At 36.1% G+C, this 17,482-nt stretch overlaps 4 protein-coding genes and 1 pseudogene across 4 annotated transcripts in view; all 5 read right to left on the bottom strand.

The window, feature by feature from the left end:
* sft2d2b (SFT2 domain containing 2b) overlaps nucleotides 1-1,489 on the bottom strand; it is a 5,796-nt gene extending 4,307 nt beyond the window's left edge. Inside the window, exons 1-3 of the mRNA XM_016472492.1 lie at nucleotides 1,249-1,489; nucleotides 904-993; nucleotides 726-811 (exon numbers count right to left, since the gene is read on the bottom strand). Coding sequence (XP_016327978.1) covers nucleotides 726-811; nucleotides 904-993; nucleotides 1,249-1,311 — 239 coding nt within the window. The 5' untranslated portion in view covers nucleotides 1,312-1,489. The remainder of the gene's footprint in view (nucleotides 1-725; nucleotides 812-903; nucleotides 994-1,248) is intronic.
* A 793-nt stretch (nucleotides 1,490-2,282) lies between these two features.
* Nucleotides 2,283-7,034, bottom strand: LOC107677561 (E3 ubiquitin-protein ligase DZIP3). Its single transcript, XM_016472493.1, is given in 4 exon segments — nucleotides 2,283-2,972; nucleotides 3,296-3,394; nucleotides 4,440-4,697; nucleotides 6,628-7,034. Coding segments are annotated over 4 exon segments (657 nt in total). The 5' UTR covers nucleotides 6,820-7,034; the 3' UTR covers nucleotides 2,283-2,864.
* A 784-nt stretch (nucleotides 7,035-7,818) lies between these two features.
* LOC107677564 (PI-PLC X domain-containing protein 1) lies at nucleotides 7,819-11,836 on the bottom strand. The gene is made up of 5 exons (XM_016472495.1): nucleotides 11,520-11,836; nucleotides 10,790-10,918; nucleotides 10,545-10,700; nucleotides 9,601-9,781; nucleotides 7,819-8,641 (listed from the first exon to the last, which is right to left on the bottom strand). Exons 1-5 carry the CDS (start codon nucleotides 11,640-11,642, stop codon nucleotides 8,385-8,387), a joined length of 846 nt encoding a protein of 281 aa, XP_016327981.1. The 5' UTR covers nucleotides 11,643-11,836; the 3' UTR covers nucleotides 7,819-8,384.
* Nucleotides 11,837-12,042: 206 nt separating this feature from the next.
* LOC107677535 (PI-PLC X domain-containing protein 1-like) lies at nucleotides 12,043-13,826 on the bottom strand (annotated as a pseudogene).
* A 1,920-nt stretch (nucleotides 13,827-15,746) lies between these two features.
* Nucleotides 15,747-17,482, bottom strand: part of rgn (regucalcin) — a 9,014-nt gene continuing 7,278 nt past the window's right edge. Inside the window, exons 6-7 of the mRNA XM_016472560.1 lie at nucleotides 16,190-16,344; nucleotides 15,747-16,098 (exon numbers count right to left, since the gene is read on the bottom strand). Of these exons, the coding sequence (XP_016328046.1) occupies nucleotides 16,048-16,098; nucleotides 16,190-16,344 (206 nt within the window). The 3' untranslated portion in view covers nucleotides 15,747-16,047. The remainder of the gene's footprint in view (nucleotides 16,099-16,189; nucleotides 16,345-17,482) is intronic.

Below are 17,482 nucleotides of genomic sequence, written 5' to 3'. Positions count from 1 at the left end.
CGGCTTGTGTACTGCATCATTACTGTGTCTGTTCCCCTTTCGGGCTTGAACTGATGGTAAAACTAATGACATTATTTACTGTCTTTACATTTATTTTGAAAGATGAAGCTCGCGATGATTAAGCTAAGGGGCGTTACATTTCCGACGAGTGCTTGCGGTGTTCGGCCAATCACAATGCACTGGGTCAGCTGGCCAATCAGAGCAGACTGCGCTTGTCGGAAGGAGGGACTTTGTAGAAAACGAAGCGTTTGAGAGGCGGGGCATAGAGGACCTACAATAATGTACAGTAGTTGAAAAATAATGTGTTTTTTGAACATTAAAGCATGTCAACATATTCTGTTACACCAAATACACAAAATAATGATCTTTAAAAAAGCATCATATGACCCCTTTAAGAAATTGTGAATAAAACAAAGATTACTGCAGTACGTTTTACAAGAAAATACTATTTCAGTTTTCTACTTCATTTCATGTTCAACTCAATGTGTTATTTACAGTTTCTTTGTAATTATTTGTGAACTTTACTAGCAATTTCTGAGTGAAATTTGTTTTTTTCAGTGTGCTTATATCAATTGACATTTAAAAGTCAATTACTTTGTTAAAAAAGTGTTTTTCAACTCAAACATCCGTATTTGTCACCACATGCCAATGCAAACATGGTGTACCAATATAAACAATGTAGCCAGTGACACACCTCGGGTGAAATAATATCAAAGGTGACTCACCTTAAAAGAGAAGCAATATTACCTAAACTGTAAAAGACTGCAAAGAGTGTCAGTCCCTTTCTGGGCACCCAAAGCAAGCAGGTTCCCTGAATGACAAAGTAAGGAAAGTGTAGACGTTTGGCTATTGCATGTACAATAAAAATAAAAGGATATAAAACGATTCGTGGACTCGTCGTACCAAAACTGAGCACAAGACGCCAGCCACAAAACACGCGAGGAACGCCTTGACGCGCGTGCCCCATCCCAGTGTTGATGCTTCATTCGCCGCCTAAAACAGCGTTTATATATTCATGTTCACCATAAGAGATTGAAATCAATTTGATATTCATAAACAGGCAGACATCAAGCTGTTGCTAATGACAGTCACGTAAGCACATGCACGCAACTAAACAAGTAGCAAAAGTCTAGATTCGAATTCAAAACGATACCTCATCACTCTGTAGACATAATTAGACTTAAAAACATTACGTTCTAACTCAAGTGTAATGCAGTAGACTGTTCAACTCAACTAACTTAACGTTACCTGCAGTACGTTGAGGTCGTCATTGCCATCTTGGCCACTCAAAACTTTCTTTAATTTGTCCATAAAGGTTCAGGTTGATGGGGTTTTTAAAAACAATCCAAAAAAAGACGTCTCAAGGTGAAAATACTGGCTCGAAGCTACTTCGTTCAAGTAGCTAAATATGTATTGATTCGTTCCCTTTCCTGTTTGAAAGTGTAACAGGTGCATACGATAACTTCCGTGTGTAGCCACGGCAACGTACGCGACGTCATTACGCTCGACGTTCTGAATCGACACAATGGGTCATAGAACGTGTTTTGTTTGCTTTCGTTGTTTAATCTTTAATACGCTCGCATTTTGTATTACATTCACACCGATGGTATAAAGTAGGTATCAAGATGTTTCTAGACGATCCATGTAGAAAACTGAATAAGAGAGGTGTAAAAAGTATTAAGAATGTACTTTTTGGTGGAATTGCATTGCCATTATTTTACTCATTTAAACTTTAAGTATCTAAACATAACATACTCAAGTGAAAGCTTAACTAGGTATTTACATTAAAGTAACTTAAACTGTGCAAAATAACCCCACAATAGCTTGTTTAACCTCAATTGTCTCACTGTTATGCTTTATGTAAGGCTCCAAGACACATCAGATGTTAAATTAAAATTGTTATAGTGTAATTGCACACTATAGTTGTTTAAACTTCGTCACAGACAGTGTTGGGGAAAGTTACTTTTAAAAGTAATGCATTAACAGTAACATCTTCTGATTTCTCTCAACATGGGGACAGGAGAGATGTCAATCAATGAATTGGAAAAAAAAAGTAACTTGCGTTACTTATTTGAAAAAGTAACTCAGATATTCTCTTTATAAATTTACTTTACTAGTTACTTGAAAAAAGTAATCTGATTACGTAACTCGCGTTACTTGTAATGCGTTACCCCCAACACTGGTCACAGACATCATGCAATGACGTTTATAGTGTAAATAAAACCTGCGGCTTTGGGTCAAAAAAACTCAAGGACAAATATGATGACAACATTGAAATCGATTTTATTGGCTGTTTTCAATTAAAGTTTAGTAAACATCACAGGAATGTGATTTTGACTTGTTAGTTTGGTATGAATCACCATAATTCTTTGTCAGGATGATCAGTGAAATACTGTATGAACAAATTCCCCAAGTAGTACTTAAGTATAGTAAAAAAGCACATTTACTCAAATACACACCTGGTAAATGCAGGCCTACACTTTTGTTGATAGTAGTTACATGTTTTGAAAACAGAACATTGCGAGTAGGCCTACTTTGAATTACTAATATAGTGAGGTACATTTTTAAAACTTAAACTTCTGCAGAAAAAGGTATACACAGTAGAAAATAACATATTTTCTTAATATGTAAATATGATTTTAAGAATAAAAACTTTACACTTAGTGATGTTAAAATCATTTAGCCTATGTACAAAGAAATGCTCTACAAATCTGTTTCTCTGAATAACAAAATCTGATTAGTCATATGACCACCTTTTTTGTAGCTGGTTCTTTATCCATTGTCAGTTATCCCCCATCATGTCTGATGTTTTGGTTAGCCATCTGATGTCCAAGGCAGTTTGAATGGGAGCTGGCTGGAAGAGCTCAGGGCACTATTACTCTGGTAGATGTCCAGTACAGGGGCTCTGGCATGGCAACATGCTTTTGACACGTGGGACAGGTCTGCTTGGTCCACAACCATTCCTCTATGCACTACACCAGAGGAGCACGATATTTAGTTACATTCAGCTGTTTTGTACAGTGCTTTGATCAACACATTCTAAAGCAGCTTTACAAAGGACAGTATCTCAATACCCCAGTGAACAAGACACAGGGGACAATGGCAAGTATGAAACTCCCTAAGATGGTTATGGAGAGTGAGGAAGAACTCTCAAGAGAAAACAAATGCTCAGAAGCTAAAAAAATAGCTCATCTGAAAAGTCCAGGTTTTTGGGCCATTTATATTTGGCAATATTTGATTTCTGAAGTTGAATTTGATCATTTACAATACAAGTTTCTAAAGTCTGAACCTTTACCTCACTGTGGAAGCTGTGGGAACAGTGAAGCTCTCTGATAACTGCTCCTCCTTTGCGTAGGTCGTCATGGCAGATCAGACACAAACTGTCTGCATCACTCTACAAAACAAACACCACATTATATCAACCAAATAAATTAGTTTCACCCCACATTATATTTGATCAACATTACAAAAATGCAATTCCATTTCTCAGTTTTCTGTGCCATTGAAATAAAGTGATAGTTCTCCCAAAAATGAACAGCACTGGAGTCCACTGAATGTCATCAAATATCTTCTTTTGTGCAAAAAACAAAAACAAATGATTTTTTTCTTTTTTAGATAAATTGAACAGGATAAAATGAATAAATAAATGAATGCATGAATGAATACAAATTTTAAAATGGGAAAATAAAAGGGGAATTGGAAGTTTTTATCTCACAATTCAGACATTTTTTTTCTCATAGTTCTGAATTGTGAGATATATACTAAAAAAATGCAAGAGAAAAATGTAGATTTGCAAGACATAAACGTGCAATTCCGAAAAATTAATTCAGAATTTTGAGTTATATCTCACTCACAATTTGGACTTTGAAAAGTATTTTTATAAAGTTATTATTCCATGGAGGAAACAACAACAACAACAAAAAAAGAATTACAAGATGCAAACTTCAGAATTTTGAGATACAAAGTCAGAATTGTGATATAGAAAGTTGAAATTAATTTTGGAAACAGGCTGCTTCCATAGAATAGAATGTGAACGTGAATAAGAATTCATACGTAAGTGAAAGTAGGCCTATAATTGCTTTGCAAATATATTACTAAGTCAAAACTCTAAGTATCTAAACAAAACATTCAAACATACTTGATTGAAAGTAAAAAAAAAAGTTGCATAAAAACCTGTTAAAAATTGGTTATATGTTTCTCAACAGGTTGTTTGCTGCTTGTTTTTAGCTTTGTTCATTTAGTTTTAAGCTTCAGGATATAACATATCTCATAGTTCCACTGATATAGCTTCAGATTTCTCTAGCCTTGCCAAAGCATTGTACCATAACAATAAAATGATCTTATCTTATATTTAAATATCTAAATGCTCTTGTGATTGCATAACCTATTGGTAATCATTCACATTTTTACACATAAAAAAAAAATCATATCACACCAACCAGAGACATGACATTGCGGCTCCTAAACCAAGCTTTTCTCTCCAGAGGCTCATGCAGCTCAGGGATGGTTGGGATGGCATGTGGGCGTCGTTCACATGCGCTGCTCTTGGTGTGTGCTCCCTCCTCGCTATTGGTAACATGGCTGGAGCGAGAGCACGGCCTCGCCTCACCGCTCTGAAGCTAGTGGCTCAGGTACGCCGGGCTAGGGCTCGTGGTGGCAGCGTGTAGACGGCTCAGATGCATCGCATTCAGCTGAGCCTGAAAAATGTGCATGCATGCATAAAACTAAGGAAGAGGCACATACAATTTGTTTTCATTATTAAGGAAGATACTACAGTATAAAAGCATTAGTGAAAAGTTTAATTGAAATAAAAAATGTCTTTAAACATTAAAGAACATAAAACAGTATATTTTGAAGAAATTGCTCAGTTTTTTATTTTTGGTTTACACAAATTTCAGCCAATGGGCTCCAACGTTGTTTTATTTGCAACAATATTAAAAAAAATTTTTTTGTTGCACTTCTTGTACATTTAACAATTACAAAAAATGGCAAGTAATTCACTGAATTCAACATGAAATTTTGAAGTGGGTCTGAAATAGTATTTTCTTGTTCAATGTAGTCAAATAATCTTTGTTTTATTTGCAACTTCGAAAAATGCTTACCAAATCTGATAATAGAATTTAATAATTAAAATAATGATAGAATTTCTTTTTTTTTTTGGAAAGAGTATCTCTTTAATGGCAGCAGTGCTTTGTATCAATTCTCACATTGATACAAAAAGCATTGATACAAAATGCTTTGTATCATTCTCACATACAAAGCATTTTATATGATGAGCTCACATGGAATACAAATGCAGAATACATACTTCTTATTACTTTTTAAATCAAATTAAATTTTTGTAAAAGTTCCAACTTCATTGGCATTTTTGATGCAGACATAGCACAAATAGAAACCCTATTATCAAAATGTCTAACTTAATTTTAATCAGTTTTGTTCAAACAGTGAAAGGTAATTTCAGGATAAACTGCTCTTAAGAGTTTGGATTACGCAAAAGTGTCCTGCATTGATCTCTGATATCACTAACCTGTAAATCAAAGTAAAAATTAAAATGCACATTTTGATTCACAGCCTAAATGATAAATTTTTCTGTACGAAATGTGACATAATAATAAAAATGTAGGATCCATTTGTAAGAGAATTGGTCTTCATTACTGTAGGGCAAACTGTTCATTTATGAGCTACATCATGCTTTTATTTTACAGAAGAATATTTTTTAACAAATCAGTGGTATTAAAATAATTATAGATTCAGTCCTGTGAACTAAAAAAACAGAAATAAAAATTAATATAATTCATATAATTGAGTTGAGATGGTCTGAATACTTGCAAGGCAAGTAAGAAAACGTCATAAAAAGTGACACTGCAACACTTTATAAAGTGCTTTAAAACATTTTTACATTCATATACATACACACTGTAAAAAAAATTTTCCTGAGTGAAAATTGTTTCAGCGGCAATTTTTTTTTCCAGTGCGCAAGAATGATACATAGTTATAGATTATAATATATATAGTGTTAAAGCAGCACTATGTAACCTTTTCTGTGTTCAAAATTTGCAAAATTTATATAATGAGCGAGTACATCATGAATTCATCTTCCAAACCGCGTTTTTGTCTTATTCCGAATCACTACGGTACACTTATAATAAGTACTTATATTTGGACTATTGTAGCCTGGTCGGGTCGTCGCCGCTGCGGAGTAACACATACCTGCGTGAATCGCCATAGACATAAACTTAGAGAAGTAGCTCCGGTTGGAATGTTCTTCCGCGGGATGTGTGCAGTTCTGTTTATTAACCGCTAGAGCGCCAAAAGTTACATAGTGCTGCTTTAAAATAAAAATATCAATAAACAAAAATAAAAATGCAAAATTAACTAAGAAGGTAAGCGAATTAAATTGCTTTAGGAAAAGCCCTATTAAGCAAGTGTGCTCTGAGATACTATTTAAAAAGTGTTAATTGAATCAGCTGCACGTTGGCTGTCTGGAAGAGAAATCCAGAGCTTGGCACCATAACAACTGGTGTGTTTCTGCTCCCATTTAAAAGCCTGTATGCCATACAAGTTACACACACACACACACACACACACACACACACACACACACACACACTTATACTGGGTACTAACCGGACATGGAAGTGAAGCTCTGCGACTGGCCAATGATCGACTTGGAATTGGGACATCCCAACTGCTCTTCCTCTCAGCCTCTGGCTCCTCTTCCTTTTGTTCTTCTTCCTCCTGCTCCTCCACATCTTCCTGCCCTTCATATCCTCCCTGAAATGTGGTAAAGATTTCATCTTCCTCTTCCTCGTTCTCCATGTTAAACAACCGTAGCTGTCTCAAGGCTTTGAGACGAATACCTCTGAAAGAGAAACTGCGAGGAGCAGCGGCTTGAGGCTTGGATTGCTAAATAAGCCTCTGTAATTAGATCCCCTGGTTTTCTTATCCCATCTGTTTCCTCTGGAACTCTAAGCCTCATAGAGACGACACAGGGACCAATGCAAGCTCCTTTAACTCCTCAATAATCTGTTCAGGAGAGAGGTGGGGACTTGGAAGAGGAGGGAGGGGATTCTCAAAGCTCTCTGGAAGAAACCCGCTCCAGATCTGTTCAGAATGTGCTAAATACTTTGAACACTGCATGTAGAGCACACTAATACAATGCATTCTCGAGAAAAAAAAAAAATCAGCAAAATGATATCCAGGTTGGTAACTCTGGTATGAAACAAATGTTGCCAAAGAAACATATTTGGTTTCTGTCTTCAGATTAATGAGACGTTAAAATAAAAAAAATAATAAACTTCCTTAAAGAATTTCAGAAAATTTTTTGTTCAGATTTTAAAAAGTCCGGAAAAAACAGAGGAGGGAGGGGATTCTCAAAGCTCTCTGGAAGAAACCCGCTCCAGATCTGTTCAGAATGTGCTAAATACTTTGAACACTGCATGTAGAGCACACTAATACAATGCATTCTCGAGAAAAAAAAAGAAAAAAAAAATCTGCAAAATGATATCCAGGTTGGTAACTCTGGTATGAAACAAATGTTGCCAAAGAAACATATTTGGTTTTTGTCTTCAGATTAATGAGACGTTAAGATAAAAAAAAAAAAAAACTTCCTTAAAGAATTTCAGAAAATTTTTTGTTCAGATTTTAAAAAGTCCGGAAAAAACATGCATAAAAGTAAAACCCATGTTTATTTACCTCATACAACCTACACAAACACGCACCAATAAACTTCCTTAAAGAATTTCAGAAAATTTTTTGTTCAGATTTTAAAAAGTCCGGAAAAAACATGCATAAAAGTAAAAACACGCACAAACTGAGTGTGAAAGGCATCAGTGAACTGGATTATCATTTAAGTAGATACTATAAATGTTAAGCACCTTAGAGAGTGCATTCAAAGGGGCGTCTAAAATTGGACCCCACAGATACATGTTACCCACATGGACTGAAAACCAAACAGAGTGAACATCATCAACAATAGATGAAGTCATGACAGGACATTAGACGTTACTAAAATTAAGTGTGACTCATTGGACAGGTAATGCTATAATCTATTGAGCCACTTAGTCTTTGATTATATCAGTCTGCCCGTTTGACAAATATCCAAGAACAATCAGGAAAGAAGTTTAGTTTTTGGCATTTCAGTAGTTTGATGTAATAGTAAAGTTGCAAGTAACATTATTTTGAGACATGTATCAAACTAAAACCTAAATATGGATTGCCTGTAGATGGCAGCATTGCACAAAACATTGTTTCCTCACAGTTTAGGGACTGTCATAAAAGACTAAAAAAATATCAATATGTAAACATCAAAAACAACAAGGCTTCCATTAAAAAGATACACTGTAAGAAAGATGCTGCATTTGTATGTAATGTTTATGGCAGATTTAAAGGTCACGTCTCTTTTTTAAGAGTGTTTGATTGAGTCCAATAACCAGCTGGGTGAATTCATTGCTGAAAGCCCCCACAAAATCTGCACAGATGATGTTGACACATGATTTTCCCAGGCCTGGACACTGTTGTTTGACCCAGTTCAAAAGCAGACTATAGGAGCTCAAGGTCATGCTTTGTAATGACTGGCACGGATGAGAAAGAACATACTTGGCATCCTCAGTTAGGTTCAGACCAGCAGCAAAAAACTGACCTGAAAACAAATTCAGGGCAATTATTTAGGGAAAACAAGCTTTAATGAAAGATATTTTCTTTCCTTCCTACCGGCTTCTTCTTCTGAGACAAAATTTCTAACTCCTCCTTTAGGCTACAACCATCAAACTCAGACCTTCAGACTGTACTGACTTGGTATGCTATATTTTCTAACTGATCATACATATGATTTTCAAAAACCAGATGATCAAAACTATGAAGAATCCCAGAGACTTTAATTGAGAGGACAAAACTTTCACACATTAAATCTAATAGTGTTTTTAAGCTACATTCAACAATTTAATCAAAGATCAGTCTAATATCTATTTATCTAAATCATACTAGCAACATGCTAAAACATGTTAACAACATGTTAAATCATGCTAGAAACATGCTAAAGCATGCAGTGTTGTAATAATGCTAGAAACATGCTATAAATGTTCAATAATGCTAGAAACTTGCTAGAACGTTTTAAATAATGCTAGCAACATGACAGCAATGTGCTAAAGCTTGTAAATGACAGCTTGTTGCTAGTAATGAATGTTTCTAAATCATGTTAGAAATATTCTAACGTGTTAAATCATGATAGAAACATGTTAGTAATGTGCTAATTTATGCTAGGAAAGTGCTAAATCATGCTAGCACATTTTCAAACATATTAATGTGTTAAATCATGGTAGTAACATGTCAAGTCATGCTAGTAACTTGCTAACAATGTGCTACATAATGCTTGAACCATGTTAGCAGTAATGTACTAAATCTAGCTAGCAACATGCTATATCATGCTAGTAAGATGCTAAAACTTGTTTGCAACATTTTATTGACTTTCTCAGAGAAAAATCTTCAAACTTCAAACCTTGCAAAATTGTTTCAAACTTTCAAACAAGCCTTTGTCAAGCCAACATCAAAGTTTGTCATCTAACTTTATTTACCTGGTTTTGTAGCCTAATTATTACCGACCTGGTCTTCCTTCTGTTTTTCTCTCCTCCAGGTAGGATATGACATGTTTTGGATCTGATGTATTTGCCCACCAATATTCACACTGTGGCCACAATTCCTCATATTCAGACGCAGATGAGTCATCATATGACAGAATAACCTGATAATTGTGATTCCAACACTGCAGTAGTGAGGGTATAATCTGAAAAAAAAAATAAAAATAAAATAATAATAGAGAGATTACTGAGATATACACTGCGTCCGAAAATGCCTACTATATATAGTATGTGAGAAACAGTACACGAAAAAAGTAATATGTCAGAAGTCATAGTAGGCGAAAAGTATCCGGATAACCAACTACTTGCACTGAGATTCTGAAGTGTGCATTTGATTGACACTTTAATATCCCATGAGGCAACAGGAGATGATTTGTGAATGGCAGTGAAGTATCACAATTGATGCTGGTTGATCACATGACAGTAACAACACGGTGGATGTAGTATGTCCAAATTCCATTCATATGACATTTTTTAATGGTCATAAAGTAATTTTCAAACCAAAACATTGCACCTACTAGACAGTATGTAATTTTAGATGCAGATATAGTGTCTAAAAAGGTATTGTGGCCATGAATTAAGAATTTGTTCCAATGTTTAATGTAAATCGTTGTCACGATTTTACTAAATTAAACCAAGGGCACACATTAGTACATTATGGACACAATTTAAATAAAATAAGTAAAACATTTTTGAAAAAGGTAGCCATGAATTAATAATTTGTGGGAATGAAATCTTAATTAGTGGTCACAGTATCTACTTTTGTCCAGAATGTTATATGCAGTGCTCTGTACCATTCAGAATTGTTTGTTACATTTATGTTACATAAAGTAATGACAAGACATACATCAAGATTCAAGGTATTTCATAAAATGTGCATATGTTTTAAAATACATGGAAATTACTTACATGATTGGGACAAATTTTATTGTCAAATGTGCTTATGAGGAATTGAATGAGGTCTCTGTGTTGATCCAGGTTCATGCCATCAAAGGCAGAAAGTGCAATAATGACCACTTCCTTGGTGTGCTGATCTAACCAGCGAGCAACTTCTGTGAGCACTTCCTTAAAATAACAAAACCAGAACACAACCAATGTTATTCTCGACTTGGAATGAGGAATTAACATTCTTCTAAAATTCCGATCAACCATACCTTCACTGTCAGAAGGGAGTAGATCCCATGTGCAAAGTAGAAAACTTTATCAGGGTCTTTTATCTTATGAGCTATTCTTAAATCGAGAAACCGAATGCCTAAATCCAGCTGGTTAGAGATGCTATCTTCCTGGATAAGAAAGAAAAGAATAAGCCATGTAAAATGCTGTATGTCATCAACACCCATCCTTTTGTCATAATTTGTCCACACTTAAGTAGATTTAAACCTACATGACTTCTGTGAAACACCAAAGGAGGCAAAATTACTCAGTCACCATTCAAGGAATAGTTCACCCAAAAATTTTAATTCTGTCATAATTTACTCACCCTCAAGTTGTTTCAAACCTGTATAAGTTTCTTTCTTCTGCTGAACACAAAAGAGGATATTTTGAAGAATGTGTGTTCCCAAACAACTGACGGTAACCACTGACTTCCATAGTATTTTTTTTTCCATATTATGGAAGTCAATGGCTACCGTCAACTGTTTTGTTCCTCAGAATATCTTCTTTTGTTTTCAACAGAAGAAAGAAACTCATACAGATTTAGAACAACCTAAAGGTGAGTAAATGAAGACAGAATTTTCATTTTCGGGTGCTATATCCCTTGATTTACTTTTGTCATATGCAATGAAAGTGCAATGAAGGTGACTGAGGCTGTTATTCAATGATGACGCTCTGAAGAAATCAATCGTACAACTTTAGAACAACAAAATATTAAATTTTCGTCTGTACTTGTGTTGTCGCCCATTTGATAATACAGGGCCGAACGATACAAGGAAACCAAGTGTCTAACACTTGCAGCAACCTCGGCGAAGACTTCAGTACTGAGGACCGCTCATCTAAACAGTAAGTCATGGTGTCATGACTTCCTGAAAAACAGTAAAACAGATGCTGAAATGATTAAGCAGTAAAAAATGTGGAAGATTTTCTATGAGTATGTCGATCTCGTGACACTTTTCGTTTCTTGAATGGCAACAATGTCAGGGACCGTCTAAAAGTGCGATTTGTTTCCGTTTTGTTGAAGAGACCCAAAACAACAACACTGGCTCACATTGGAATTTTGTATTATTTATGTGAGAATTTTACTTTGGTTATTTGTTTAATAAGTTAAATATTCAAATTTTGCCGTAGCCAACCATAGATTCCCATATATATACTAGCCTTGTCATCAAAAACGAATAAAAAAATACAGAAAGATTCTTAAAGCTTCTTATACCATTTGAAGGAGATCTCATGCTGACTCAGAATACCCTCTTCATGAACCATTGTCAGCATTGTTGAGCTGAATGATATCTTGAGCAAAGCACTCCAACAAAATCTCCAGCAATGATATTGACACTTTCTTTGTCAGAGCCTGGACGTTGCTCCTTCACCCAGTCAAGCAACAGAGGGTAGGCCGTCATGGTCTTCTCTTTTAAAGACTTTGTGAGGTACAGGAGCATGTCATTCCCATCAAAAGTCAGGTTGAGACCAGCAACAAACAATCCCTCTGTTGGCCAAATGGACACATAAAGGGCAAGGGATAAAACTTTTTTTTTTCCTTGAAGCATTTTGTTTAAACCAATCAGACTTCAGTAAATGTAAGGTATTTTTAAGCTATTGGCATCTCTTAGCTCACCTGGTCTTCCATTTTGTTTCTGGTTATTAAGGTTTGAAATGACCTCCTTGGGGTCCGAATTATCGGCCCACCAGTACTCGATTTGAGGCCACAAAACAGGATTGTCGACACTTCTGTTGTCATAAGAGAGGATGACCTGGTAGCCACTTTCCCAGCAGTTCTTGAGCGAGGGCTTCACATAAATTGGAAAAAAAAACTGTTGGAACTATTTGCATAATATGCTGAGGTCCCTGAATGAATTATTTCCCTCAGTTTTTGAGGATATGGCAAATGGTATGTACCACTTGAGGCTTAGGACAGAGTTTTGTTTTGAAGTGCTCTTTGAGGAAGTTGGTCAGGTCGGTGTGTTGATCGGCTGACATTTCTTTGAAATGCGAGAAAGCAATTTCTCGCAAACCTCCTTAGTATGCTGGCCTAACCATTTCTCCAGTCCTGTCATTCCCTTCTGTGGTGATTCAAGGTTAGCTGTCATTACAGTTTTCCCATTAAGCTGTTGAATGCAATTAATGTAAAAAGAATAACATGAAAATGAATCAGGGTAATAACCTTCACAGTCATTGTTGTGTATAGTCCATGATAGAAGAATAAATCACTTTGTTCAGGCTTCTCAGCAACCCTCAGATCAAAGTATCGCAAACCCGCATCAAGCTGCTCAGAGATGTTTTTTCCCTAGACAATCACTTGAAAACATGAACTTAGACTGGCTTCTGACATTTATTGTGATATTACTGTATTTTAATAGGTACTTTACCTGGGCAGAACCCCATTTTTTGACAATGGGCCTTAAGAAAGTACTGAACATCTTGTCCAAGGCCTTTATTTTTTTAGGTTCCAGTACTGAAGAGTCCGTATCCAAGCTGTATGCCATAGCGTCATGGCTCCCTAAAAGAAATGTCTGTTCTGTTTCAGTTTTTGGCTCTCTTCAAGTCACACAGCATCCTATGTTCACTTCATGTTTGTTGTATGTGATGATACGCTAATATAATGTAAGTTTGATGGATAGTCTGGAAAATGTGTATATGATTTTGATATGTAAGTCACTTTGAATAACTGTATAAATGCTAATGAATTAATCTATTAGCTTTAAGTTGGAAGATGGTTATTAATATCTGAGAGCTTTGAATAATAGTTTGACAGATGTTGTTAATATTCACATTACTTACCGTAAATAGCAAGTTGGCTCAAGGGGATTTTGTGAATTTCTCATTAAGGTTAGACATCCAGTCAGCTGTTTCAGCCATTTTCTTGTTCTTATCCAATTTTTCAGTGGTACAAATGCCTAGGTGAAAAAAAGACGTTTTGTGGTTTACAGCTATCCAAGCAGACCATTTAGGTAAGTATTATCACATCATACCTTTTTCTGTCCTGTTTGTGTTTGACAATCACAGCATTCTGATTGCATTGTTTTTATATGTAGTATACACTTTTAAAAATAAAGGTGCTTCAAAAGGTTCTTCAAGCGATGCCATAGAAGAACCATTTTTGGTTCCAGAAAGAACCATTCAGTCAAAGGTTCTTTAAAGAACCATTTCTTTCTTACCTTTTTATAATCTGAAGAACCTTCTTTCGCCACAAAGAACCTTTTGTGAAACCGAAAGGTTCTTCAGATGTTAAAGGTTCTTTATGGAACCATTTAGACCAAAAGGTTCTTCTATGGCATCGTGAAGCACCTTTATTTTTAAGAGTGTAGACAACACCCTCTGGTTGGGTCATTATGAATTGCTCATCCATATTCAGTGCGTCCCTCCCAGGTTTTCTTTCAGTTCCTCTAGATTTTACGGCTGAGAAGAGAGAGGTCAACAAATTCACCTCAGTATAAAAACTACTCTCTAAAAGACTCTCTCCTGCCCTTTTTCCAGCAAATACAAGAATTTCCCAATAACGTTTAGCGTCACTAAGACATTTATTCATTGAAAGAAGGCAATTCTTTTATTAGGCACATTAGTGACATTAAAAACGGCAACAAATTCTATTTCAAATAAAAGTTACCCATCAGAAACCTGAAAAAAAAGCATCAGTTTCCACAAACATATTATGCAGCTGTTTTCAACATTGATAATAATAACTGGCGCATAATCATTTTTGAGTACCAAATCAGAATTAGAATGATTTCTGAAGGATCATATGACACTGAAGACTGAAAATTAATCTTTGCCAATAAATGACATAAAAAAAACAGTAATTGTAATAATATTATTACTGTTTTATATGCAACCTTTGCTGAACATAAGGCTCAAGAGTTTCCCCAAATTGTTTGTTTTCAGTTTCTTTATAAAAACACCCATTCTGGCCCCTATAAATGTTATTTCTTTATTCAATCTAAAATGTTCCAAACAGTTTTATGATAATTTGCAGTTCTCGCCAACACAGCTAATTCACTTCCTTTGGCAGAGGTTATTTTAAACTGTTTGCAAACGTTGCCATTTTGTAGCATTGGCAAACAAACTTAACAAGTCTGTACAGGGGAATGAATGAAAGTGAATATGCAAAAGAACGTCAATGTATGACACCAAAGCACAACGGTTATTTCTATGACCACACATATCACCAAAAATGTTAAGTCTTTATTCGCATCTGTTTTTTATTGTTTGTCTTATATATGTAGTACAAAAGGCTGCCGATTATGTTACTGTTTGAGTGAACTAAACAAAATATATTTATTAGGAGGTGGAGCTTGTTTTAATTATTTATCCTCAAAAACCCCATTTAAACTCTTGAAGTCTACAATTCCAGAGATCATTTAAATTCGAAACTTTTATCTTATTATTTCAGGTTATGCTGAAAGATTCACAAAAACAGCAAACCAACAAACAAAACGAATGAATCCATTCAACCTTTGCACCAAAACCTGTAGATTTACTTAGTATCCTTAAAGTCAACATGAAACCGATCCTATTCACCCCTCTTTAGTGCATGGTCTGAAATGACTTTTCAGCTGATGCCACAAATCCCACTTTCTTCTCAGCCTCTTCCAACCAGCATTCTGGCTTATAACAGCTACTTTTACAACCCAATCAATTCCCACTAAAATCAAGTCCTGTTCCACATTTTCTCACTGAAATCGTTTTACTCTGAAATACAGATTATGGATGTAAAATAGTTTGTGAGTGGTTTGTCATTTTGACTTGGAAGGGAAATTTAAAAAATGTCAATCATAATTACATACATTTTAAAATCATGGTTGTCTGACTCACTTCAGCAGCAGAGCCAAACCAACATCACATTTGTGGTTAATATACATTACAGGTTACCCTAAATGACCCAAAAACACATCACTTGAAATAATCTCCTAACATGTGTGCAAAGTCACATATTGCTCTTTGTGTAGTTAATATAAATTAAATTAAATTAAAATTCATATTATTCCACATACAATTACATCTTTGATTTTAGTCATGTAGACAAAATGCTTGTGTCTAATAATTAGAATAATAATTGTCTAATATTAGAAATGTAAATTACTAAATTATAAAATTAAATTATAGAAATGTCTAATATTATGGAAATTAAAGTAAGATTTTCTACCATTATATGAGGTGCGAGTATCACACATACTCTAACTGCATGATTAGAACTCTATTGTTGTATCGTGACTGCAAAATGATCATGACGCTTTTAATAACAATAATTTTTCCTTGGTTTTCATCCAGTGTATGAGAATGGTGGGATGCCCTTGACTCCTAAACCAGACACCTATGATAGGAATAAAGCATATAATTAATGTCATTATGTGTCGGAGTTGATGTCATGCTACTTTGAGCATGATATGAAACAAGATGTCTACCTTAAATGTGCAGCCAGCTTCAGGATGCTTGGCCAGTGAATCTGCATCCATGCCTGCATACGCTGAGGTGACATAGAGATCACTGTAGTCTTTCCCTCCGAAACAGCATGAAGTGGTTTTCTCAGCTGGTAGTTTCACTGTCTGCAGCCGTTTGCCTGAGAATGGAAGCTCATTACTGTTCAACAACTAAAAGATTGGACTGATCTTTGATTTTCATTCAGACTTTCTATTTATATTCAGCTGTCAGGGTTCTGGACTGTCTGTGTGTGTTTTGCTCCCCATGACCCAGTTTCTCCTCGTGTTAATTGTGTTAATTTGATTATGATTCCATGCACCTGTGTTCCCCTGATTGCCCTGTGTTTATTAGCCCCAGTCTGTGTAGTCTTCCTTTGTCGGTTCTACTCGTTACGTTGAGAATTTGGCTCCTCATGTTTCAACCATGTTTTGACCAAATCTTAGATTGTCTGATTCGGTCTGATACCCTACACCTGTATTTAAGACTTAGTCTGTACAGTCTGTCTCTGTCGGTTCTACTCGTTACGTTGATGTGTTTCCTGCTGTCTCCAGTGTTTATGTACCCTGTGTTCCATGGATTAAAGACGGTTTCGTTTATTCCTCGTCTCCATCGTTCTTCGCCATCACAGAGTATGACAGAAGAACCGACCAAAAAACAGTTACCTCCGTGTTTTCCCCTCCGTTTGTTTTCTCGTTTTTCACCCAGTGTCTTTTTTTTCCGTTGTTCCCTGATTGATGCCCTTCTTTGCCCCGAATACCTCCTCCTCCTGCTGGAGCAGGGGGACAAAGCTCTCGAGGACCATACTAGACTGTTCCAGCTGCTAGCAAGCACCACCCACTACCAGGACGACATGCTCTGTGCATTCTACGACGCCAGTCTAAACATCGAGTGCAGAGTGCCGTCGTCCGAAGATGGTCCTCGAGAGGATTTTGGCGCGTTTGTGGAGTGGATTCTGGCGAGAAACGGATCGCCTCTCATCATCACTTGGGTCGACATTATGGCTGTGGCCTGGGTCCAGCTGGGCTCCTCCTGCGCAGAGTCCCTCCTGTCTCCTCCCTGGCTCCTCCCTCTATCGTTTCCTCCCTGGACTCTGTCTGCCGGCCCCCTCCCGGGTGTCCGTCCTCCTCCGGAACCTCCTACTTAGTTCCCACCCATTCCACCCCTCTGTTGTTCTACGGTGCGAGGACGCACCTTCCGGGAGGGGGGCAATTTTATATATTTTTTTACATTTTACCTTATTTGTATATTTGTATAGTTGTATTTTATACTTAATCTGT

The sequence above is a fragment of the Sinocyclocheilus anshuiensis genome, unplaced genomic scaffold (genome assembly GCF_001515605.1).
Source record: "Sinocyclocheilus anshuiensis isolate Anshui unplaced genomic scaffold, SAMN03320099.WGS_v1.1 scaffold472, whole genome shotgun sequence".
Classification (NCBI taxonomy): Eukaryota; Metazoa; Chordata; class Actinopteri; order Cypriniformes; family Cyprinidae; genus Sinocyclocheilus; species Sinocyclocheilus anshuiensis.
The sequence above is the reverse complement of the archived record's forward strand: the minus strand, read 5'-3'. Positions and strand labels throughout refer to the sequence as shown.